Source organism: Gossypium hirsutum, chromosome A12, assembly GCF_007990345.1.
Source record: "Gossypium hirsutum isolate 1008001.06 chromosome A12, Gossypium_hirsutum_v2.1, whole genome shotgun sequence".
Taxonomy (NCBI): domain Eukaryota; kingdom Viridiplantae; phylum Streptophyta; class Magnoliopsida; order Malvales; family Malvaceae; genus Gossypium; species Gossypium hirsutum.
In genome coordinates, this window is record NC_053435.1 from 103,560,735 (window position 1) to 103,584,890 (window position 24,156).

The 24,156-nt window shown below is 35.6% G+C and overlaps 3 protein-coding genes and 2 pseudogenes across 3 annotated transcripts; 4 read left to right on the forward strand and 1 right to left on the reverse strand.

Annotated features, from left to right (window-relative positions):
* Nucleotides 1-1,344: 1,344 nt before the first annotated feature.
* LOC121211472 (uncharacterized) lies at nt 1,345-4,321 on the forward strand. Its single transcript, XM_041084239.1, has 4 exons — nt 1,345-2,683; nt 2,794-3,156; nt 3,371-3,529; nt 3,930-4,321. Exons 1-4 carry the CDS (start codon nt 2,677-2,679, stop codon nt 4,319-4,321), a joined length of 921 nt encoding a protein of 306 aa, XP_040940173.1. The 5' UTR covers nt 1,345-2,676.
* A 55-nt stretch (nt 4,322-4,376) lies between these two features.
* On the forward strand, nt 4,377-11,263 carry LOC121211473 (uncharacterized; annotated as a pseudogene).
* Nucleotides 11,264-11,506: 243 nt separating this feature from the next.
* LOC107886070 (O-fucosyltransferase 29) lies at nt 11,507-16,703 on the reverse strand. The gene is made up of 9 exons (XM_016809887.2): nt 15,833-16,703; nt 15,644-15,734; nt 14,752-14,828; nt 14,381-14,469; nt 14,107-14,296; nt 13,632-13,813; nt 13,041-13,143; nt 12,572-12,900; nt 11,507-12,109 (listed from the first exon to the last, which is right to left on the reverse strand). The coding sequence occupies exons 1-9, from the start codon at nt 16,082-16,084 to the stop codon at nt 11,794-11,796; spliced, it is 1,629 nt and encodes a 542-aa protein (XP_016665376.1). The 5' UTR covers nt 16,085-16,703; the 3' UTR covers nt 11,507-11,793.
* A 167-nt stretch (nt 16,704-16,870) lies between these two features.
* Nucleotides 16,871-18,253, forward strand: LOC107886071 (metalloendoproteinase 1-MMP-like; annotated as a pseudogene).
* A 2,549-nt stretch (nt 18,254-20,802) lies between these two features.
* LOC107886072 (metalloendoproteinase 1-MMP) lies at nt 20,803-22,309 on the forward strand. The gene has a single exon (XM_016809889.2). It carries the CDS (start codon nt 21,098-21,100, stop codon nt 22,178-22,180), a length of 1,083 nt encoding a protein of 360 aa, XP_016665378.1. The 5' UTR covers nt 20,803-21,097; the 3' UTR covers nt 22,181-22,309.
* Nucleotides 22,310-24,156: the final 1,847 nt, after the last annotated feature.

The following is a 24,156-nucleotide window of genomic DNA, read 5'->3' on the forward strand; positions in this document are numbered from 1 at the left end:
ATTCACCGGAACCCTAACTCACCGGCTGGAGAATTCCGGTAAGGCGCGGTTACTAGTTAATTCTTCTATTCATTTACTCCTCCATTAGTTAGGTTTTATTCTACCAAATTTTCTCTAGTTCATTTTCTTTTATCTTCTATTATTTGTTTTCTGTTTGTATAGTTTGATTCCTCTGCCGTTCAGGTTATTGGTATGGGACTGTTCGTATGCGTAGGGAGTTGGTGCGGCGGGTGCTATTTTGTTTTTGGTAGCACAAGGATTCTATTTAGGGTTTTCGTTTTTCTAGTGTATTAAGAGCTTGGAAACAGTATTTCTTCTGAGTGGTAGGATAGTGTATTCAAAGGTTTATTATTTTTTTTTTGGTTTTTGTGTATTATTGGAGCCGAGTTTTTTATTAAGTTTAAGGTTGACCGTAGTCAGTCAATTATTTTGCTAGTTTCTATTTTTTAGTAATTTTGCTATATTATTGATTGCGTGGAGGTTTTGTTTAATCAATTGTAGTTGGATGTTATGGTTTTGAACTAGACTTGTTTGAATTAGTTCATGGTATATTGTTTGATATCTAAGTCAACTAATGATATTAGGATGAAAAATACATGTTTATTTTACTTATAAGGTTATTACTTGTCACTGCAGTAGGTTTGAAACTCCAGTGGCTTTACTTGCTATGTTTCAGTTTACTAAATTTGTTACCTGATAATGTAGTGTTTATTTCCTTATGTTGGATATTGCAGTTGTCGGAGTGTAAATTGGTGAAAAGACTCATAACCACCATTTGCATTTTGGATTTCGAGTGGCATTTTATCTCAGTTGTCTTCTTGATGAGGTTGGCTTATGCAATGTGACAGTTTAACCTTCTTTTCCCCTGCTTTACTCTTATTTGTACGTAATTGCCATCAACTCTGCTGGCGGTATTTAGATGGGTAATGTGGATTGTTCTGTTTGGAGAAATGCTGTAAGTTTTAGCTTTCCATGCAATTCTACTGTGGCAGGATACTCTTTAACTTCATGATTTATCTTTTCAGTGTTTCCTACCTTTTGTTGTGGATACACTCATGGATATTGACATATTCCAGCAATTTTTTAGTGGTGGGCCATTTCTCTGTTTTACGGTCATATGATCTCCAGTTTGATTTTGTGACAATCTTCGTGGGCATCTAAGATTTGATAGTTTAGTTGACTGAGTTTTTCTCGGATTGAAGTAGTGAGTAATCAGTGGATTGAAGAATTTCCGGGGAGTCAGGGATTGCATTTAGTTCTAGTGCGCAGACCCTGTTTGATTTCTAGGCGACATGTCTGGTCTGAGGCGGCATCCTTAGAATCAGTTGAAATGCTATTAAAATTGTAGGGCAGGACGAAACTACTCTTGATCAACTATTAGTAAGGATTCAGATGCCTGTGATGAGCTGGGTTGCATGATAAAGCCGATGGACCCTAGTTTGAACACAGAGATAGTAGCCTTTCTAAAGTTGGGGATGACATACAACCTGCCCTGCATACAGTGAGATTCCAGGGAAATGTGTAGATAATCAGTTGGTTGAAGATTCTTCTCAAACCCATGAGGGTGGTCCATCTGTTCATGGGGCATTAGAAGATCCAAATAGCAAAATACTGACATACCTGCAACTGAGAGAGATGAGTCTAAAGATGGTAAACATTTTGTTGTTAATGAAAATCTAGTGGAAGCTTCTGCTGATCAGTCTTTGGATGACAGTGTACAGGAAGATAAATTTGCTTCTGGGTCAGAAGTTAATACCGTAATCCCTTCTGTGCAAAGCACATGTATGACTAGTGTTTTGGTAGATGATGAAGATTCCACACATTTGAAAAATGATATCATTGATAAAAATGTGGACAATTTAGAGAGGGAAAATGTTGGTTTAAGTCCAGAACTTCACATCGGTGGTAAGACTTGGTTGATGATACAGTTGCATGTGTTACCTCGCATGTGCAGAAACATTCAGCCTCGGAGATGCAATCTAGGGAAGAAGAACATGCTGTTGGAAACAGCACTGCTAACATGAGTGAGCCTTCTGGTAGAATATTGGAAGGGAATTCTGACCTCCATATGGTGGAAGAATGCAGCAAGCGTGCGGGTGTAGAATTCTTCTGCAGCCAGCAAGTCTGAAGACATTGTCTTGTCAGAAGGAAAGCTACATGACACATCATCAATGCCCATTGGTAGTGATATTACCCTCAAGGAGCATGAAAATGAGGTTAGTGATAGTGGTACTAAAATTTGTATGAGTCTAGAGTCAAAGGTGAATTCAACGATGAAGCTAGCATCTGATGCTATTGAGAAGAAGGATTTGTTAGAAATTGATTACCACCCAGATAAAAAATCTCGAGCAGCAGTCTGAGAAATCTTTGTTGTTAGCAGAAGATGGTAAAGGTTCTAAGGATGAAGGTGAAGATTCTCATGATACTTTGGTTGCTGGACCCACGAAAGTATGTGAAAGTACATCGTCACTGAACATATTGATGATCATAAATGTGATAGAAGTGTTTCAGTTGCTTCAAAGCAGAACACCAATTTGCCTCTGATTGTAGTAGTGCAGATTGCTTTGATGATAGATCCCACTTGTAACAAAGGGAGTTGATTCCTCATCATTCGGTGCAGGTGGCAGGGTAAATGAGTTAGCTTCAAACCTAAAACCTGATGTTCCTGTCAGCAGTATGTTGGGTATGTATATACTGAAGCATTAAGTGTAATAATTGAGCTTTTGCTTTCCTCCTTTATGCCTTCATTCACGCATCCTGTATCATATGCTAACTTAGTGTTCCTTGGTACAGTGGATTGTGTTCTTTTGCCTTCTGATAAGGGTATGCCAGCCAATACTGTTTTGGATAAGAAAGAGGTTCAGGTGCCATCTTCAGAAGCAAGTTTCTCAGTCGTAAAGACTTCTGAAATGACAACCGAAAAAGGTGCTTCTTGTGAGACTGGTGAACAGTTCTCATGCAAGATAGTTGATCAGTCATTGTTAATGAAGAATACCACTACACTTGAAGGCGAAAATGGAAACCAAACACTTTGTGGAGTCACATTGGAGGTTGGAAAGGATATGCACTCATCATCTATTGTCTCTGATTCAACAGTGAGGAAGACTGATGGTGACAAAGCTCTAGTTATCTCTGAGGTTTCTACAGATTCTGCAGGTGACCTATAATTCATAGTATATCTTGGTTTACAGTTAGCTAGTTATTATCTCAACTTAAATTTGAATATAATAAAATTCTTATTAGTTATTTCTTATACATCAATCCTTTAGGGTGCGTTTGGTACTTCTATTTGGTAGTCTTCCATAGCCAGTGCATTCATTTAAATGCCTGTTTCACTGTTTTCCTTATCTTGTTATTATGGCGCTGTCAGGTGATGCTTCAACTCAGCTGAACAAGACCTTGATGAATTCAGTGCCTTCAACTTCAATGGAAACCTCCCATAATACTGACCAAAATCACCATAAAGATAATAATTCCAGATTGGTTTCTGAAGAGATCAGTGGTCGTGTTGCTGTGCATCAGGTTGATGGTGAGTTTCTTTATCAGTTTTTTCTTGAAGTGATTAAAATTTAATATTTTATGCCTTTCATGGTGGAACCCATCCTTTACTGTTGTCCCCAGTCATTTTCCCTTAGATTGTTCATTTTTTGTGTTGGTAAAAAGTTTGTTTTCTTCTTTCTTTGCTATCCCTCCACTCTCCTTTGGGCTCTCGAGATGGATCTTTCTTTGTTTTTAACTTCTTTATTTTGTCATGTTGAATGGTAACTCAAATTTTTATTGTTTTTAGAGATGTAAAAGTCCATGAATAAATTGCATGCTTAGCCTCTTTCATGCGACTGTTTTTCATTTGAGACCATTTCATCAGTTTTTTCTGTTTTCCTCCCACAATTTTCATGTTATCATTCTCATGGGTTATTTTGATTTTGCAGTTGATCCTGCAAAGGCTACTTCCTTTGCTTCTGTGCCTTCATCTGAATCTCAAACTAAGTTTCACATGATGGAAAGTGGAAGTAGCAGTGCTGATCTTGACAATCCTTCCTGTGGCTCTCCAATTGTCATTAGAACTTCTGAGCAGTCACAAGGTAAAATTGAAAATGGTGTGAAAAGATCCAAAGATCAGAGTGCTGTAGCATCTGGTGTCACTAATGAGGAAGCGAACAAAGAGAAGTCAATTTCTCAGGATACAGAAGGAAATGATGCAACTCCAGGAGACAAAAGTTTCACCTTTGAGGTACCTCCATTTTTAGGTGTGTCTGAACAAGAATCTGGAAAGAATTGGCAACCTTTTTCGACCATGCAACACGACAAAATATCCCGGTAAAGTTTCATTTTCCAAAGTGATGCATATGGTTTTGTTAAAAATTCCATTTTGTGCTCTACTATTGTCCTGCTTCTTGTCTTCTAGCTGAAGAATTTTAAGAAGTATGATTCTACTTTTTGTTTTTCATTCCGGTTATGCTCTATCCCTCATGCACTTGCTCTCTCACTCTTTGTCTCATACAAGAAGGCCATGGAAGGAACTCCATCAACCTCTGGCTTAAGCAAAGCGGGGGCCAAGGCTGCTCGAGAGACAAGTTGTGCAAATCTTCAGGCACCTAAAAGGGAGGATGTGCGTGGTGGCCTCAAAGGGACTTCTGAGCGTAAAACAAGACGAACAGGTGGTAAGAGTGCAAGTAAGGAAGCTGCTAAAAAGGGAAATGCTGCAAAAGAGATAACCCCTGCAAGGGAATCAGAAAGAAGTGATAGAACAAGTAATGTGTCACTCAGTTCTGCTGGAACTGGTCAACTTGTGCAATCCAATGAGATGCAGCACTATGGACATATAGAAGGCGGTAATATGAAACCATTTGGTGTTCTTTCTACTTCAGTATCTAGTCTGCCAGACTTGAACACATCAGCTTCTTCATCTGCAGTTTTTCAACAGCCTTTTACAGATTTGCAGCAAGTTCAGTTGCGCGCTCAGATTTTTGTATATGGAGCTTTGATGTAAGACTTGTAACTTCCATTTTGTCTTGGCATGTATTAAAATTTTGTGCATGTGCTTTGGTATTCTTGTCAACTCCAGTTGTTTCTGGTATTGCATTTTCATTTAGTACGTTTGATCATCTGAGCACATCTATCTAAATGTTTTGAATAATGTTGCCGCAGACAAGGAACAGTACCTGATGAGGCATATATGATATCAGCATTTGGAGGACCTGGTTAGGTTTCTTATCTCTAAATATGTTATCTTTGGGACTTTTATACAGATATGTTCACTATTTTGGGCTGTCTGCAGATGGTGGAAGAACCATTTGGGAGAATGCTTGGCGAGCAGGTACTGAGAGGGTACATGGTAAAAAATCACTTCTTGTTAGCCCTGAAACTCCGTTGCAGTCTCATATAGGTATCTTTGCTCGTCTTAAGTTGTTGAAATAGTTTCTTCTGATTCTGTTATCTATTAATTTTGTGCCTTGGTTGAGATGCTCAGGTGCTAAAACTTCTGATCAATCGATCAAACAAAATACACTTCAGAGTAAGGCTACATCCTCACCTGCTAGTCGTTCTACCAGCAAGGGTACTCCAACAACATCAATTGTAAACCCAATTATACCCCTTTCATCACCACTATGGAGTATTCGTACACCTTCTGGTGACGCCCTTCAACCTACTGGCTTTCCAAGAGGTGCAGTTATGGATTATCAGCTAGCAATTTCTCCATTACATCCTTCAGCTACAAGGAATTTAATCGGACACAATTCTTCTTGGATGTCCCAATCCCCTTTTCGTGGCCCCTGGACTCCACAGACTTCTGCATTTGATGGCAATGCTGGTTTTCCTGTGCGTCCGATCACAGAAGCAGTTAATTCAAATCCTGGAATAGCATCTGTGCCTCATTCTTCTAGCATGAAACAGGTTTCTGCAGTTCCTGTGGTCCAGAGTGGAAGTCCTGCCAATATTTTTGCAGGGACTCCACTGCTTGACACAAAAAAGGCAACATTAAAACCTGGTCACCATTCTGCTGATCCAAAGCCTAGAAAACGGAAAAAGTCTACAGTTCCTGAGGAGTCTGGGCAGAGTATACCTCATTTTCAATCAGAGTCCCATTGGCTACTGTTGTGGTTAGTCAGACCTCTACACCTGCTGCAATTACCATTCCTGCTACCAATATATCCAAGTCCACTGATAAATTCATTACATCTGTCTCTGGTAATCATCTCAAAAAGGGTGACCAAGAATCAGATCAGAGGGCTAGTCTCTCTGAAGAAACTCTTAGTAAACACAAAAATGCTCAGAAGCATGCAGAGGATGCTGCTGCTCTTGCTGCTGCTGCTGTTAATCGCAGTGAAGAAATATGGAGGCAGTTGGACAAGCACAAAAATTCAGGGTTGGCACCAGATGTTGAAACTAAATTGACTTCCGCAGCTGTTGCAATAGCAGCAGCTGCTGCTGTTGCAAAGGCTGCGGCTGCGGCTGCCAATGTTGCCTCAAATGCTGCCTTACAAGCAAAATTGATGGCTGATGAAGCATTGGTTTCAAGTGGCTACAGAAATTCCACTCCCAATAATGCAATATCTGATAGTGGGAAGAGGTTGAGCGAGGCTACTCCTGCATCCATCTTAAAGGGTGAGGATGCTGCTGCTAGTTCAAATTCTGTCATTGTTGTTGCCAAAGAAGTTGCTAGAAGGAGGGTAGAAGCAGCTTCAGCTGCTGCAAAGCAAGCTGAAAACATGGATGCCATTGTTAAAGCTGCTGAGCTGGCAGCTGAAGCTGTGTCACAGGCTGGAAAGATTGTTGCTATGAGTGAACCTTTCTCATTGGCTGAATTGGTAGAAGCAGGTCCAGAAGCATATTGGAAAGTACCCCAAGCATCCCCTGAGCCAGATGGTGCTATTAGAGAGCAGATAAACATAGGTGGTAGCATGGAAGCTCCTGGTTCATCTGTTGGGCATCTAAAAGAGGTTCCTGGGGACAAGAGGGAAAAGCAGGATAACCACAGAAAGTCACCCACTCATAGAGAGATGACCAGAGAGTCTATGGAAGATCGTTCTAGATTGACAGATGGCGGTTTGGCTCCTGTTGCAACAAGTGAAAAAGATAAAAAAGGACAAAAGAGGCGCAAAGCTTCAGATTTTGCCAAAACTAAAGGAGTTGCTTCTGAATCTGAGATTGGTTTTGAATCACCTTTGATGATCACTCAGACTGACCATGAAAAAGCAGGGGAAACTTCAAAAGATAATAATATAAGGGAAGGCTCGCATGTTGAGGTCTGTGACTTTTATTGAAATATTACTTGAGATTTTGATCTTTAGTTGAAATACACTTATATTTGATGGAAATTTGACAATGTAGTACTGAGTTTGAAAAAAATTGCATTCATTTGTCCTAGTTACCAGATGGAAATGTTGAAGTTTTATATACACATATTATTGATCTTATATTATATTTGATTTGTTTACAATTTTACTATCTCATGCCCAGGTATTGAGAGATGGAGGTGGGTCAAGAGTAGCATGGTTCCTGGCAGATATACTGAACTTGAATGATGGCAAAGCTTATGTGTGTTACAATGAACTTCGACAAGAGGTGAGCTACCACAACAACTGTAACTTATGTTTTAGCTGAATCAACTGAGTTATGTTAACTATGAAAGCAGATCTGTTAGAATTCTTGTCCTTAATTTTTATGTAATTCCTTGTTGATGTGTGTGCAATTTTACTCTCTTTGGGGATCTCTAGGCTGAATCACAAATTTGCTTGTATGAATTAAATGCACCAGAGTGAGGGTATATTTCTTATGGACTTCTCTGCATAGAAACTTTCAAGTTTCTTATGGAAAAACAGTTTAGATGTCTTGCAATATGCACAAACATCAATAATGGTTATCTTAACAAACCTTTTTGACTGCTTGTCTTACAGATGGTGATAGGCTAAAGGAATGGGTGGAAGTTGAAGGTGATAGGGCACCTAGGATACGCTGTGCTCGTCCTAGTACAGCTATGTCATTTGAAGGAACAAGGAAGAGACGCAGGGCAGCCATGGGGGATTATAATTGGTCTGTTGGAGATAGGGTTGATGCATGGATGCAAAATAGGTATGCATGCAATGTTTTTTATATCTTCTTTTACCTATTTCTTGCAGTCCATTGGACAGAAATGGTACTGTTGAAGATTATGGGGACATTATAAAATATATATGAGGAAGTAGAATTTTGGATAATTTGTCTATATTTCTAGCCAACCTTTAGGATATCCATTAATACCTTTTTGTGCAACCCTACGATTTGTCATTTTGTAATCTGACAAGATATTCACCTTTTGATGTTTGAACAAACTGATTTATGCTAGAATGCATTTTTATGCCCTGTTTTTCTGGATGGCTTTGGACTACCTTTGTGAATCAAATGCTATTTATTTCCCATCAATCATGTATTTCCTTGTGCTAGAGGGAAGGAGAGTTTCAATTCTATCAAGTTGTTTCAATTTTAATTATCAAGGAATGAACTGATGTTTGAAATTATTATGTTCATTTATTTGGCTTTCAGCTGGTGGGAGGGAGTTGTCATTGAGAAGAGCAAGAAAGATGAAACTTCATTTACTGTCCATTTTCCTGGTATGCATGACCAAGTAGAACAGTTATTAACGATCTGGATTGTAATCTGCTCAGTAGAAAAGTCTATACAGCCTCTGCTCTGAGAATAATAAAACTTTATTTTATTGTTTTTATTGCAGCTCAAGGAGAAACATCTGGTGTCAAAGCATCGCTTCTTCGTCCTTCTCTGATGTGGAAGAAAGGTAGTTGGGTTGAATGGTCCAGCTTTGTTGATAATAATGAGTCTTCCCGTGAGGTGTGATATGCTAGCTTATACTTGTGATTGATGCTTCTCTCATGATACTTTGATTGCTTCTTGGTGCTAAGTCATTGATCTATTTTTCAGGGTGATACCCCACAGGAAAAGCGACAAAGGTTAGGCAGTCCTGCGGTTGAAGCCAAAGGGAAAGATAAGTTTTCAAAAAATGTTGACATTAAGGAATCTGGGAAACCTGATGACACGAAATTGCTGGATTTATCTGCAAACAAAGAAATATTTAATATTGGTAAAAGTACCAGAGATGAGAGTAAACCTGACTCACTGAAAATGATACGTACTGGTTTAAAGAAGAAAGGATCAGGAGTGGTTTTTGGTGTTCCTAAGCCTGGAAAGAAGCAAAAGTTTATGGAAGTAAGTAAACATTATGTTGCAGATCAGAGTAGCAAGACTCATGAAACTAGTGATTCAGCCAAGTTTACAAAATATTTAATGCCTCAAGGATCTGAACCTCGTGGAACGAAAAATAAAATTGAACCAAAACGAATGGCTGTATCCAAGCCCAAGATTCTCAAGTCCGGAAAATTGCCTAGTGTTTCTAGTAGAAGTATTCCTCAGAAGAACTACTTATCAAACACTATGGTTTCTGAACCTGAGAGTGTTGTGGCCTCAGATGTGTCAAAATTGGAGGATTCTGTAAGCCATGCTGAGAATGTATCAGGAAAGCCAACCTTGATGGAGTTCAGATCATTTTCATCTTCTGATGGAGCAGCAGAGGGCCCGGTCTTATTTTCTTCTGTGGCTGTCTCATCAGATGTACCCCTCAAGAAAACTTCAGCTTCAAATACTAAATCTGAAAGGATTAATAAAGGGAAATTCGCGCCATCTGGTGGGAAATTGGCAAAAATCGAGGAAAAAGTTTTCAATGATGATACAACAAAAACAAGTTCTGAAGGTGTTGAACCTCGTAGATCTAATCGCAGGATTCAGCCAACATCAAGAGTAAGTTAATAGATATGATCATTCATTTCATAAGTTGTCATTATACTGCAGAATCAAAATTTCTAGATCTAAATCTATTTCATATGCTAAGTATACTGCTCTTTTCTTTTTTGGGAAAATGAATTGAAATTTTTTTTTCTTGTACATCATGTACCCCTGTGAGCTTTGAGTTGTGCTTTGAAAAATTCCTTGCTTGCAAACGGTTGACAATTTATGTGTAAGATTTGATTCCGGGTTTCAGACTCTTTAGGGAACAAGTTGAGAAGTAGAGGTTTGCTTGGAATATAGGAACAACATTTCCCGTAGGAAAATGAATTTGACGGTGTGTTTTGCAAATTTGTTGAATTCTTATCCTATCTACTGGTATTGGGGTGAAGAGATTTCAAGCAGCATCTTTTCCATATTTCTATTTTTCTATCATAATCTAGGAAATCAACATTGAGATATGACATTAACATATTTGGTTAGACAGATATGTGTCTAAAATATAAAATTGTTACTGGGTATCACATAGAATGTTTTGTTGAATGAAAATGGGAATTTATAGAGTTTTACTTTTGCTGTTTTTACTACTTTAAGAAGAATAGTTGTGCTTGGTGCCAGCTACATATTAAACTAGGATATGTTTCTTCCCTGTATGATGTCACTTAACCCTAAGAATTCTTTGCCCGTCTTCTGCTCACTTGTCTGAGTTCAGTGATGTCGATAATATATATGTTGTCAGGAAGAAGGGAAATCTATTATAATCACTAACCACATTTATTTTCCTGCATTTACAATTTGTACTGATATGGTTACGGATCTTGTTTGTTGCCCACAGCTTTTGGAAGGGCTACAAAGCTCGTTGGCCATCTCAAAAATTCCTTCTGTTTCACTCGACAAAAGTCACAAAAGTCAAAGTAGAAGTATGAGAGGTGAAACTTAAATTTCATATCGCTCTATTCTCAAATCAACATTGCTGTCCTTTTAGCCTTCTTTGTTATTAAACGTACAATGATTCATGCAATTGTAACTGTCTGGAAAATAACAGGTTGAGAGGTGCCCTCCTGCAACTAGGGGAATCCAGTCTTAAAAGAAATTCAGCGAATAGATGACCAACATACACCAGTGTAGCTTTGTGTAAATTATCAGATGATAGAGGAGAAAGCTAGGAACGAAAATTTGCTTCTTTGTATTTTTGATGTAGCGGTAGATATATACATATATATGTTTAGTGTTCTTTAGTTTTATTTAGAATTATTATAATCTGATCTGTCTAGGCCATGCTCTTTTGTATATGGAACGTCTTTAAGTAGTTGGGTTTGATAATTGAAGTGCAGCATCGGAAGTGATATCAACCCATGTATTTTGTTGCATCTAACTGCTCATTGCTTATTCAGCCTTCTTTGCTCTCTTCGTGGACCTAGATTACTTGGGGTTTCTTCTAGTCTTCTGTTGACCCAAAAGGAATCAAATAAAGATCAGGCTTCAAACCTTTTTTTTTTTCAATTTATCATGATAGTTTACATGTGTAAGATTTATTTATTACTCGAGAAAGTCGTATTTGTCCTCATGGGTAAGCGTTGCAGACATTCAAACCCGAGGAATGGTTTCTTCCAAATCGTTTGTCGGAAATATATATCTTAGCACTGCTGTGACAAATCTATTGGAAATGAACTTGAGTATTGAACGCTTGATTTGAATACCGTCTAATTATAAAAAGAAAAAGAACTAAATATAATTCGAATACTGTCTAATTATAAAAAGAAAAAGAACTAAATATGGTCCAAACCAAAGAATCTCTAGTATCGCACATACCTATCTACCTAGCAAATATATTATGAATAGTCACAATTTCTTAAAATTACCTTTGCCTGTACAAAGATTCAATTCCTTTTTCTCGTGTCTACTCGATAAAAGAGAGAAGAAACAAGGGAAACCTTCCCTGACCGGGTTTTGGCTCAAATCAACTGGCATGTTCTGTCGGATTTTGTGCCTGCTTAACAAAAGATGGCAGAGATGCAATCAGATTAGAAACACTTGTTCATCCCCCTTGGCTCCTAAAACTGGCTCTTCTTCCTTGCTTCTGTTCTTCAATCCTTGATTTCCTCTTACTTGTTCCGACTCAGGATCTCCGTTCTTTTTGCAAATACATGAATATGGATATTCATGAAATTCACCACGTCCTGGTCTCATCTCATCTGGCTCTCCCATGCATCCTCTTTGAACTGCCTTCACCTTTCGGGCAAAGGTGTCCCAATCCATCTTATCCCTTTCCATAAACAAAGAGCTTAATCTCTTGGCATTTGGTCTTATAGTCCTTTTGTGCCCCATGTATCTCCTTTGAATCCAAACAAGCAATCATGAAGAATTAAAGAAAGTTCAAAGAGAATCAACCCCATGCTAAATACGCAATAAAACAATGGACGATGTAAAATGCAGAGAAATAAACAGATACACGCCTATGGAGCTCAGGGTAAGCAGCTTGGTACCAAATATTCAACTAATGTTAATAAAAGCTGATGCAATACATATTCTCAGCATGGGCCCACCAAAGGGGTAAATCTAACATTACAAGCCCCACATTGTATTACAGGTATGCAAATCAATGCAGGACCATGTTAAGAGCATTATTTTGCTTATAGTTGATGTCTTTAGAACCTGGTCGAAATTTCACATCTTTAAATTACTTCAACAGATAAACTACTAGATAAACATAAAAGTTAGCACCTATACACCACACTTGGGACTCTACCAGAAGAAAAAAAAAAAGCATGATGCAAGAAATAACAAGATTTCTCACCTTCGACCTGCTAGAGTTCTTGCCATATTTCCATTATTATTGGTGACAAAAACATCACTTTCATCACAAACAATGTAGTCTATGGCAGCAAGGCGAGAAGAGAATGGAAGAAAAGGTTTCAGCTCTTCATTGGCAAGCCTTTCTTTTGTGTAGAAGTTTGGAAATAGATCTCTTAGTGGTCGCAGAGTCTCTTCTCCACCATATATTTCTCCAGATGCAACATAAATGTATGTGTCATTTGCAAAACCAAGTGCCCGCAGCATCAATCCTACTTCATGAGGAGTGAGTGGACATTTACCTCGACTCCTCTCTCCATCAGCATCTAAATCCTGCACAAATGTGAAGATGAGTGCAATTTTACTAAAATGCAGGATGCAGTAAAAAAAAAAGGTTGGTACTGCTGAAAACAATTATTATGGTGTATAGTAAAGAAAGAACTGGTGAGAAGCCATAAAAAATGGAATCTCACAGGTAATGTTTCCCATCGTTTTCGTATTTCTGCAAGTTCATATCTCTCCTTGTCCCCTCCACCAAAGTAACAACCAGAAAATGCTAGCATATCAGGTTCAAATCTGTAATGAAATAAGGTTTGAGTTATATCAGGAAAACAGGTATTAGAATTTTAAATTATTCTTAAGGATGTTTCTCAATGCAAATGAGCCAATGTGCTGTTATTGAATACACATGCACTCAGATGCAGCAGTGCTGATGCAGAAAGTAGTCATTGGATATGATGTCATGCATAACAGCAAAATGTATACATATAAACGAAGTGAAGTTAAGATGCCTTTCCAAAATTCCAAGGATTGGGCACTTAAGGGAAAGGCATTCTACAATGTCACTAGCTTATCTGGCTTAAAAAATTTCAAATCAGATCACCACCTGAAAGTGAAGGGACTGAAAATAAGTCTAGTCATACCAATTCCTAAGTATGCCATTTTATATGCAAATGCATCCCCAAGGATTACTGACAAACCTTATTTCAGGATGCAGATCTAATATATTATTGCTTTAAAAACCCTTGACATGCACATCTAACCATCTGGGATAAGGAACAAACCTCAAATGGACTGCTATAAAACGTATTGCCATTTCACGCATTCTCAATACAAGTTTCTGTCCAAGTTCTTGAATAGGTTTTGTAAATCTTAAAGCATGAAAATTAGCCCGGCAACGCAATTTTTGTAGCTCTTCATCAATGTTGTTGGCCAGTCTGTAATCAAACTTTGTTAGTTGAAGGACCTACAAAATTTTCAGAGAGTTAATTGCTGCACTTTCACACAAAAACCATAATATCCTAGAAAATGTATAATACATATATTCTAACAACATATGATTCAATTACCAAGATATAAAGAACATAAAAGTTAAGGAAATTGTTAAAACTCTGCCTTTGAACAGCACAACCAGGAGAGAGAGAAGGGAAGGGGGGGGGAAGAGGGAATGAAGAAAGATCAGAAAGTTCAATTCTGAAAATTATATCTACAATCAACCTAAATAGCATTAGTGAAAAGAGTATTTGAAAGAGATCTTACACGTCTTCGTTTAAGTATTGGCAGAACTTGGTCTAGATAATATTCTGGAGGGGATTTCCTTGGGACACGCATACTGTAAGGATTTTTCTCCATTGATCGCATGAATTTATCAGGAACTTTTTTTACAATGGTAACATCTTTTACTAGGTAAGAAATGAACCAGTTGACATCAAAAATGTTGACAAAGTCACTGCATGTCAGGGGAAAAAACCTTAACAATTGAACAGAGGAATAGGATATTAATTTGAACTTCTAATAGGCTGATTCAACTTACCTATTATCCTTCCAATACGAATTATGATCTAACTCAGGTACCACTAAGGTTGCATTTAGAACCCATGCGACAACTACAGCATCAGATATCTGTGCGGCATTATCAAATTATGAATTCTAAACAAATAGTACTATCCAAGGTCAGTGAGGATAATAAATTCAGTATGATGCCTAAATCTCAGAGGCACACCAAAACTCAATTTATTCAAATCAACTCAAATCGTATTGGTTTGAATAATACATAATGCAGGAGTCACAATACTAAGTAGACACACATAAATAAGTTAGATATGCCATTGAAGGAGTTAAAAATATCTTCCATTAGGATATTTACCGAAAAATAAAGCATAATGTGTAAAAATTTCCACTTACTCCTGTTCTTTGTTGATTCAGTCCACCACTTGCAGCAATAAGCAAATAACCATTTGATGATCGCTCACGTACAGCATCTAGATATCAAATATCAATGTAAATGATGAATCAGTGAACTTAAGAGACTGGTTTGGTAAATTTTAAATGAAAACAGTGTCAAATAGATTCTTTCTAAGAGGTAAAAACAGATGATACTAGACATCAGGTATTAGAACCATTTTACTAGAAAATTATGCTACAAAGAAAAGAAGTATCACAAAGTTGCCCAACAAGAATTAATTCCATCTGATTCCCCTTCAGGGAGAAATCATCAAGAATTAGTTTTATTCTTCAAAGTTAAACACCAACATTATCAGCTAACACATCATAAACATAGGCAAATTCAAAGCTCATAATCTATTTAAGCAAAAGAAGCAGTCAAGGTAGATTGCATTGTTGTTTAGGTGCCTAGACTTGCAAAATGCAAAACTATCGTCCTCGTGTTTCTATTAATAGTCGAAAATGTTGGAATTAGATATGTCCTTGATACAACATACAATTAATTGATTGCTTAGCTCTTTCTTACCTCAGGACCAAACAATTTACTGACTGCCATCAAAAAAATTTAAAACTACTGTCTCTCAATCACAAACTTAGAGAGATGCACATAATTTTGAATTTCCAAAACAAAAACCGAGAACTTTGCATTACAAGTAATTAAGATAAACATCCAAAGCAACAATCTTAGCATCAGTTAACATGTTGAAAAACAAGCGCATAATTTCAGATAAAACACATTTAAGGAAAGTAATCATTCCTGTTATGATTGAAATTTGCTTCTTAAATCTTAATCCAGTCCAGCTTTTATTTAGAGAAACCAAAGTTTCCAAAAATAAAATGAAAATTAACGTACGAGGAAATTTACGACTTCTTTTGCTGCATCCATAGAAACTTTGTCCATTTTCAGATTTCCATATATCAATCGGTCCTTTATTACTTCCATCCTGCAGCATTTGCATCAAATTAGCATAAAATATAAATAACAATTATAATAAATAAATACATAAATGAAAGCGAAATTATTCTTTATTTTTCACTGTACCAATTTGAAATAGAGTTTTTGTTTCACAAGTCGCCGGGAATACCAGTCGAGATCAGAGACCACATGTCCGGTGAAGAGCGAAACAATGCCTAAGGAGAAAAGCATCAAGCCAAAGACGAGCGACCATGAGATTGGCTTACTCTGCTGCGCCGCAGAGGATCTCCACCTCCAACATACATGCTTGTTGCTTAGAACGGAGCCGTTCAGGTTTACCGATACCACGCTAAACATCCACGCCTTCGCTCCACCCATAACGAACACTACTACGACGGCAACAACGACTCCGCCCTCAACTTCATCACTTATTTCCACCGCAAATCCCTCCTCCCGCTCTCCCCAACAACCACAATCATCAAAGAGTAAAGGAGAATGAGAGGGTATGTCTGTAAATAATGCCAATGCGGAGGTTTAAACGAAGAATAAGTAGGGTTTTGCTTCCTTTCTTTCGATCGACGCTCTCAAAATTCTCTCTCCAAACGGGGCAGATTTGTAAGTCGCAAGTTACTGTGAACTAATAGGACAATAAATTTTGACCAAAAAAATTAATAATAATAAGAAGAAGAAAAATAAATGAAGTAGAAGTAAAGAAAGAATAAGATAACTGAGGATTTTGTCTTAAAATATAATACAGTTTTAATTAATGTTTACTGAAATGCAGATTTGAAGAACAATTAAAGATATGAAGAATTTAATTTGAATTTTCATAAGTGGGAAAAAAGGGAAACCTTATTTAATTATTGATTTAGCAAAGAGCTATTATGTGGACAAGAAATTTATCTGAATTTAAATTAAAAATGTAGGAAATTTTTTATAATTGGTTCAAATTTATAAAGTGAATAAATTTGAAAAGATGACAATAAACGAAGACGACAAAATACAAACAAAGGACACTTCTCTATGAGTTATGTAATAAAAAGTGGGTTTTTTTTTATTTTAATCATAAACATGGATTAAAATGACATTTTCAAAAAAAAAAAGTCTATGGCCTTCTTTGGTAATATCCCACTTTTTTTACTAGCGATAATATCCCACTTAAGAAATAGATTTGCGTGCCAAAACCTACTGGCCACTTTGGTAATCATGAAATTGAAACCATCTATCAACTAATATTGTTGTTTCCCGCTGTCTTGGTTCTCTAGAAAAGGTAAACCATTCTCTGCCTTCAAAGTATCTCCAGGAAGGGGCAAGGCAGAATCTATTTAGCTTTCTCACCCCTTTTTCTTGTTCCTCAATTTTATCTCTGCCTATGATTGCTTCAAATTTCAGCTCTAGTCCCCAAAATAACTAACAACAGAAACAATTATGTTTCCGTTGTTTGGTAATTGCTTCTTCCTCTTCTTCTTTCTTTTTTTCTTCTGTTTTCTCCCACGTCTTTGTTTTCTCACTGAAATCACATCGGGACAAGCAACTATCATAACTACCGATGATCACAACGCTACGTGGCATAATTTTACCCGCTTTAAAGATGCCGAGAAGGGTAGCCACATTAGTGGCATATCGGAACTCAAGAAATATTTTCATCGATTTGGCTACTTATCGATTCCTGACAATCAAAACGACAACTTCACTGACGTTTTTGATGCTCAATTCGAATCCGCCGTGGTTTTGTACCAACAAAAGTTTGGGTTATCGATAACCGAAAAGCTCGATTCCGAAACGATATCGACAATCATGTCCCCGAGGTGCAGCGTTTCCGACACCAGTCTGACAATCCATGCGACAAAACATTTTGCCTATTTTTATGGAAGGCCGAGGTGGGATCATGGGTCGTCGATGACTTTGACGTACGCTTTTTCGTCTACGGATATGATCGATTACATAAGCTTACCAAAAATCAAAACAGTGTTTAAGCGCTCGTTCTCAAAGTGGGCTTCGGTGATTCCGGTAAACTTCACGGAGATAGACAATTACCCATCGGCGAATATTAGAATCGGGTTTTTCAAGGGCAATCACGGTGACAGTCAACCATTCGACAGGGTTTTAGGAGTGTTAGCTCATGCTTTTTCACCAGAGAATGGAAGGTTCCACTTGACAAAGATAAAACGTGGGCCGTTGATTTCGAGAAAGTGAAATCAAAGGCGGCTGTCGACTTAGAATCAGTGGTGACACATGAGATTGGCCATATACTTGGGTTGGCCCACAGTTCGGTCAAAGAAGCCGTGATGTATCCAAGCTTGAAGCCACGTAGTAAAAAAGTGAATCTTAAATTTGATGATGTAGAAGGTGTTTAAGCATTGTACGAATCAAATCCTAACTTCAAATTCAGTTCTTTGTTGAATTCTGAAAATTCTTACAACAAAGCAATTAGACTGAATCCTAGATCACGTAGTTGGACATTTTATTCAGTAATGGTAGTTATTTTACTGCTTTTGATGATAACATAAGAGCCTTCTTTTTTAAGCTCCTTTAAAAAATTCTTTATAGTATTATTTATGTGTGAAGAAAAAGTTGTTCACACCAAAAGAAAGAAAAAGAATTGGAACAATTCTTTCATTTGTATTAGGAGAATGACATTTCAAGAATCTTACTTGAAATCATGGCATAAAACGCAATACTATGGGGTGACATGGAGGGGTCAAAAATGAAAATGCTTCGGCCACTTAATATGGCTCTCCTCAAAAACCCAATAAAACTTAAAAGAATTATGATTTGGTTGAATATTGTAACCTCCTCAAAGAAACTACTAAGTGGGGACATCTTGCCAAATGGATAACTTTGATTCATCATCCCGTTTTTAGTTTTTAAAAATTCTAAAATTCCCATTCGTCGTGACATCATCAACGCCTGCTTCTGAACTAGTTTATCTTCCAACCCAATGCAAACAATCCCATTAATTGAACATCAATTAGAAAACGAAAATAAGTTAATTAAAAATTTTAAAAGTGCCCCTCAATTTTTTTTAAGTATAAATGAATTAGCAGTTGAAATTTATATTTAAATTTCCAATTATTATTAATTTTAAATAATATAATTACTTATTTAGTTCTTCAATTTTATAAAAAATTATTTTAATAATTCATTTAAATTTTTACCTCTTGGATTGTTTGTATCTTAATGTTTCTATCCCTTTTTTAAGTAATTTAACAAATAATACAAATTTAAAGACTAAAAAAATAAATAATTAAAATATTTTTTAATAAAATTAGAAAAACTAAATAAATTATTATATCATTTTAAATTCAATTCATGGATAATTTCTATCCGTTATAAAAAATAATGGAAACCAACCCTTCAACATAGATAAAATTCCCTTACGCATTTGTTAGGTGGTAGCTTGTAGGTGTTCCAAACATTGACCTAAATTTTATATAGTTCTAATAAAATAAAATAAAAAAACTATTAATCAGTTGAAGTCAAGGTTGTATGTAACTTAATATGTATGTATATTTTGATTTAATGTTTATTTTTATTTATAATCTCTTAATTTTTAAATCGAAAAAATAAATATGTATTCAATTTTAAATCTTATTGTGATAACAATAATTATATATATATATATCATCTGATTTTTTTTACAGAGGCCAAAAGAGTAACAATTAATTGGAGATATTTTTTATGTTTACCTTGGTTCTACCATGGAATCAACCAAAACAGCTTTTCTTCCAAAGAAACAGGTTCGAAAGGGAAATGCAAGAGGTCCTTTTTTTTTTCTTTTGGGTCTAATCTTGCTTTCAAATCCCTGTACTCTTCAAATTATTAAAATTTACTTCTTCCATTTGCTAATTAAAATTTAAAATTTAATTGATAATATTTTTAGCAATTTTTATTAAATATGAATATTTTTATCAGTTAAATTTTAATTTTTAAATAAAAATTTCAATATTAAAATATCACGTATTCAAATTTAATAAAAGTTTGGTAAGAATATTATCATTTGAAATTTAATTTTCAAATAGGACAAGTAAAGGGAATAAATTTCCAAAAATAAAAGCAATGGACTAAAATTAAAAAGTTCATTAAGTACAAAGATTGGAGACATAATTAAACACTAAAAAATAGTATTTTATAATGAATTAGTGCACCCATTTATCATGATAAACTTCATTGCATTTCTGAAAGCGAAACGATGGAAGACTTTGACCTTAAATGTCGTTTTATATAAAACTATAATAATTAACCAATCATCTAACTTGAAAATTTTGTTCATTTTAACATCTACATTTGAATTCTTTCATTATTTGCAAACTACGACCAGTTTGTAAAATATTAATAATAAGGCTGTTTTCTGAAATTGAAATGATAATGTAGGAAGGTGGGGATAGTGATGCAATTGGGTGATTACAACAGAATTGTTGAAAGGGAATTGCTATGGTTGGGTTGCCAACAGTAGAGGAGACTTGAATTGATGGTTATATTTATTCTTTTATTAAAACATAGAAAACTTTCAATTTTCTCGTTTTCGTTGTTAGACGGTAAAATATCAAATTTGGTAATTAAAGCTAACCCCAAAAGTTCTTCCCCAACACATCCTTAACATATCTTTAAATCATAAAAACCCTAACCTAAATTCAATTGCTTCCTTACAATTTCTACTTTTTAGATATATGCTTTTTCAATGAAAAAAAAGACATACAAAATTGTATTTAAGTTTTCGATTAATATCCATATAGTATATTTCTTATAAAAAATAAATGAATAATAAGAAAACTTGTAAATTTAATTTAACCGATTTGTGTAATCACTCGAGTTTGATGAGTGATGGGCTGAAATTCCTATCCTCCTGCTTCAGAAATTTCTATGTTGATGCTTAGCATCTCCAACTCTTGAATTTTCATGTTTTTAAGGCAAAACTGCCTAACCTTGTGTAATCGATGGAACACGAAAACACGCAATCGAAGAACTTGAGTCACCAAGAATTGTCTTGTAATAAAAGTTTGAACTTGGAACAATAGAAAACCTTATTGGAAAGTGATTTGAAAAAGAACTAATGCTGAAATCAGCCATTTGGTCAACAAACAACAAGAATAAAAATTTCAATCAAACTAATTTAAGAATTTTAAGCACATCCCCCTCTTCAATAACACCCAAAAAAACGTGTATTCATATCAGATACCGAAAAATATTAATTAAAAAATTTAATTAGAAACCGAAGCAGTGGTTAATCCACCATTCTCTGCCTTCAAAAGTCAGTATCTCCAGGAAGGGGGCACGGCAGAATCTATTTAGCTTTCTCACTCCTTTTTCTTGTTCCTTACTCTTATCTCTGCCTATGGTTGCTTCAAATTTCAGCTCTAATCCCAAAAATAACTAACAACAGAAACAACTATGCTACCGTTGTTTGGTTATTGTTCCTTTCTCTCCATCGTTCTTCTTTTCCTCTTTTTTTTCCCACGTTTTTGTTTTCCCGCTAGAATCGCACCAGGACAAGTAACTGTTGTAACTATCGATGATCAAAACGCTACCTGGTATAATTTTACTCGCTTTAAAGACGCTGAGAAAGGTTGCCACATCAGCGGCATGTCGGAACTCAAGAAATATTTCCAGCGGTTCGGCTACTTATCGATTCCCAACAATCAAAACAGCAACTTCACTGACGTTTTCGATGCTCAATTTGAATCCGCTGTGATTTTGTACCAACAAAAGTTTGGGTTACCGGTAACCGGAAAGCTCGATTCTGAAACAATATCGACAATCATGTCCCCAAGGTGTGGTGTTTCCGACACTGAATCGACAATCCATGCGACGAAACATTTTGCCTATTTTTACGGAAGGCCGAGGTGGGACCGTGGGTCGTCCATGACTTTAACGTATGCTTTTTCGCCTACGGACATGATCAAGTACATAAGCTTACCGGAAATCAAAACAGTATTTAAGCGCTCGTTCTCGAGGTGGGCTTCGGTGATTCCGGTAAACTTCACGGAGATAGATAATTACCCATCAGCGAATATCAAAATCGGGTTTTTCAAGGGCGACCATGGTGACAGTCAACCGTTTGATGGGGTTTTAGGAGTGTTAGCTCACGCTTTTTCACCAGAGAACGGGAGGTTCCACTTGGACGAAGATGAAACGTGGGCCGTTGATTTCGAGAAAATGAAATCAAAGACGGCTATTGACTTGGAATCAGTGGCTACACATGAGATTGGCCATATACTAGGGTTGGCCCATAGTTCAATCAAGGAAGCCGTGATGTATCCGAGCTTGAAGCCACGTAGTAAAAAAGTGAATCTTAAACTCGATGATGTAGAAGGTGTTCAAGCATTGTACGGATCAAACCCTAACTTTCAATACAGTTCTTTATTGGCGTACGAAAATTCTTACAACAAAGCAATTAACCTCAATCAAAGATATTGTAGTTGGACATCTTCAATAGTAGTGGTAGTTTTTTTTTCTCTTTTCATGATTACATAAGAGCCTTCTTTTTTGAGCTCTTTTATTTATGTGTGAAGAAAAAATTGCTCACACCCAGAAAAAAAAAACTGAAACAATCTTTGATTTGTATAAGGATGTAATATATTTGTGAATAATTTTTTTTGGTTATATTTAGTGGTGTTATATATGTATATATTATTATAGTTTGATTTTTCTTCTTAAAAAATGTGTACCAACTTTTTGAAGGAGGAGATGATAAGAAAGACAAAGCTCCTGACCATTCATTTTGGACTTGAAAGTTTAGGATGGAATCCGAAAAGAAAAACAAAAATATATTTATGAATAATATTTATATATTAAGAATAAATATGGAAATAGGATTATTTGGTGGATAACTGACTATTTTATTTTATATTGGAAGGATTAAATGACGAGGAAATTAAAAATATGTATTAACTTTTTTCATATATTAGAAAAGCAAAACTAGTTTTTTCTCCACTTATATAGTCCAGCGAGGAATCTTCAAGTTTACTTTGGTTGGACATTTTGAACGCTTAAGCCCCGACAGACCTTTGAACTTTAGGTTTTTTCTTTTACCGAGAAAAAAGAAGGTTTCGACAGTTTGACTCATGTACAAAGATGAAAGCCCGCGTAAAGTTGGGAGTTAGCAAACAAATTATTTCTTTTTTTTATTAACACCTTTACTTTTTAATAGTATAAATAACCTTAGGTCCCTGCTAGTCTTTAAATTATACAAATTGGCCTCTCTTGAAGAAATGAGTAATTTAGTCCATGTTACATTTGGGCTTTAATTGTTGTAATCTAATTTGGTATTATTTAATTTTTTTTATTTTTATAATATTATTAATTAGTCTAAATAATTAACATGATTAAAATTTTTATGTTATTTTTATTAAAAATAACATTTTCAGCACAAAATAAATACATGTTAATATTGATGTTTAAAACTATCCGAGCTACGCGTGACAGTTTGGAGGTGCATTTGATGCTCTTTCAAACAAGCCCCCACTATTACTGGGGTCCTCCAAATGGATAAGTAGCTTGATCTTCACCACATTGTAGATGACTTAACTATTGTTAACTAACTCAACTGTAGTATTTTGAAAATTTCTTTTTACCTTTTGTTGAAGAGACCCATAAACTTTGTACTAGGTTTAATTGTGTTTCTTTTTATTTTGCTCACTGATTGGGCCAATGGTGTTGTGCATAGATTGGTCCCATTGTTCATGGATGAGAATGTTGATCTTTCATTTGGTTTGATTATCAAGTTAGTATCCACCAATCTGTGTTAAATGATGTAGTAATTTGCTTTATTAATATTTTACCCTTACAAATTTTACTTCTAAAAAAACACATGTAAATATAATTAATAAAAGAAATTAACATAATTTAATCCGGTTATTTTAAACGGCTTTAAAAAAATCTCAACCATAATTCGATTATAGTACTTAAAATAATATTTAAAGAAAAAAGAAGAAGAGGAAAATAAGAATTTAAATTAGGACTTGGACCGTTTGGTTAAAGTTTTACCGGGCAAGCTGTGTGGCTTTTATAAGCAAGGTTAAGATAGAGGCTGTAGGATATTAGGCTAATCTCATTGTTTTGATCATCCTTGTTTTGATTAAAGGTTTATCTGTAGTTAATATAAAAATAGTGAAAATGGTAAAATAAGATACTGTAGTATGAAATAAAAAGAAAGTTAAACATACTGTACTGAAAATCCAAAAACACCCTAAGTCTTCTCTCGGGCATGGTAAAAAGATAGTTTTCTATCGGGCTTCTTGTATACGTAGGCTTTTGAATTGCCAAGAATGATGTCATATATATTATGTTTTTTTATTTATCTTTATAGTTATAGATTTAATTTATGTATTATAATTAATCAAATTTAATATCTGTATTTTTTAAATTAATTAATTTTAGTTTTTAAACTTTTTAAAATTTGAATTTTAAGTCTTGATCCAAATATAACAATTACTTTGCTATTAATCTTG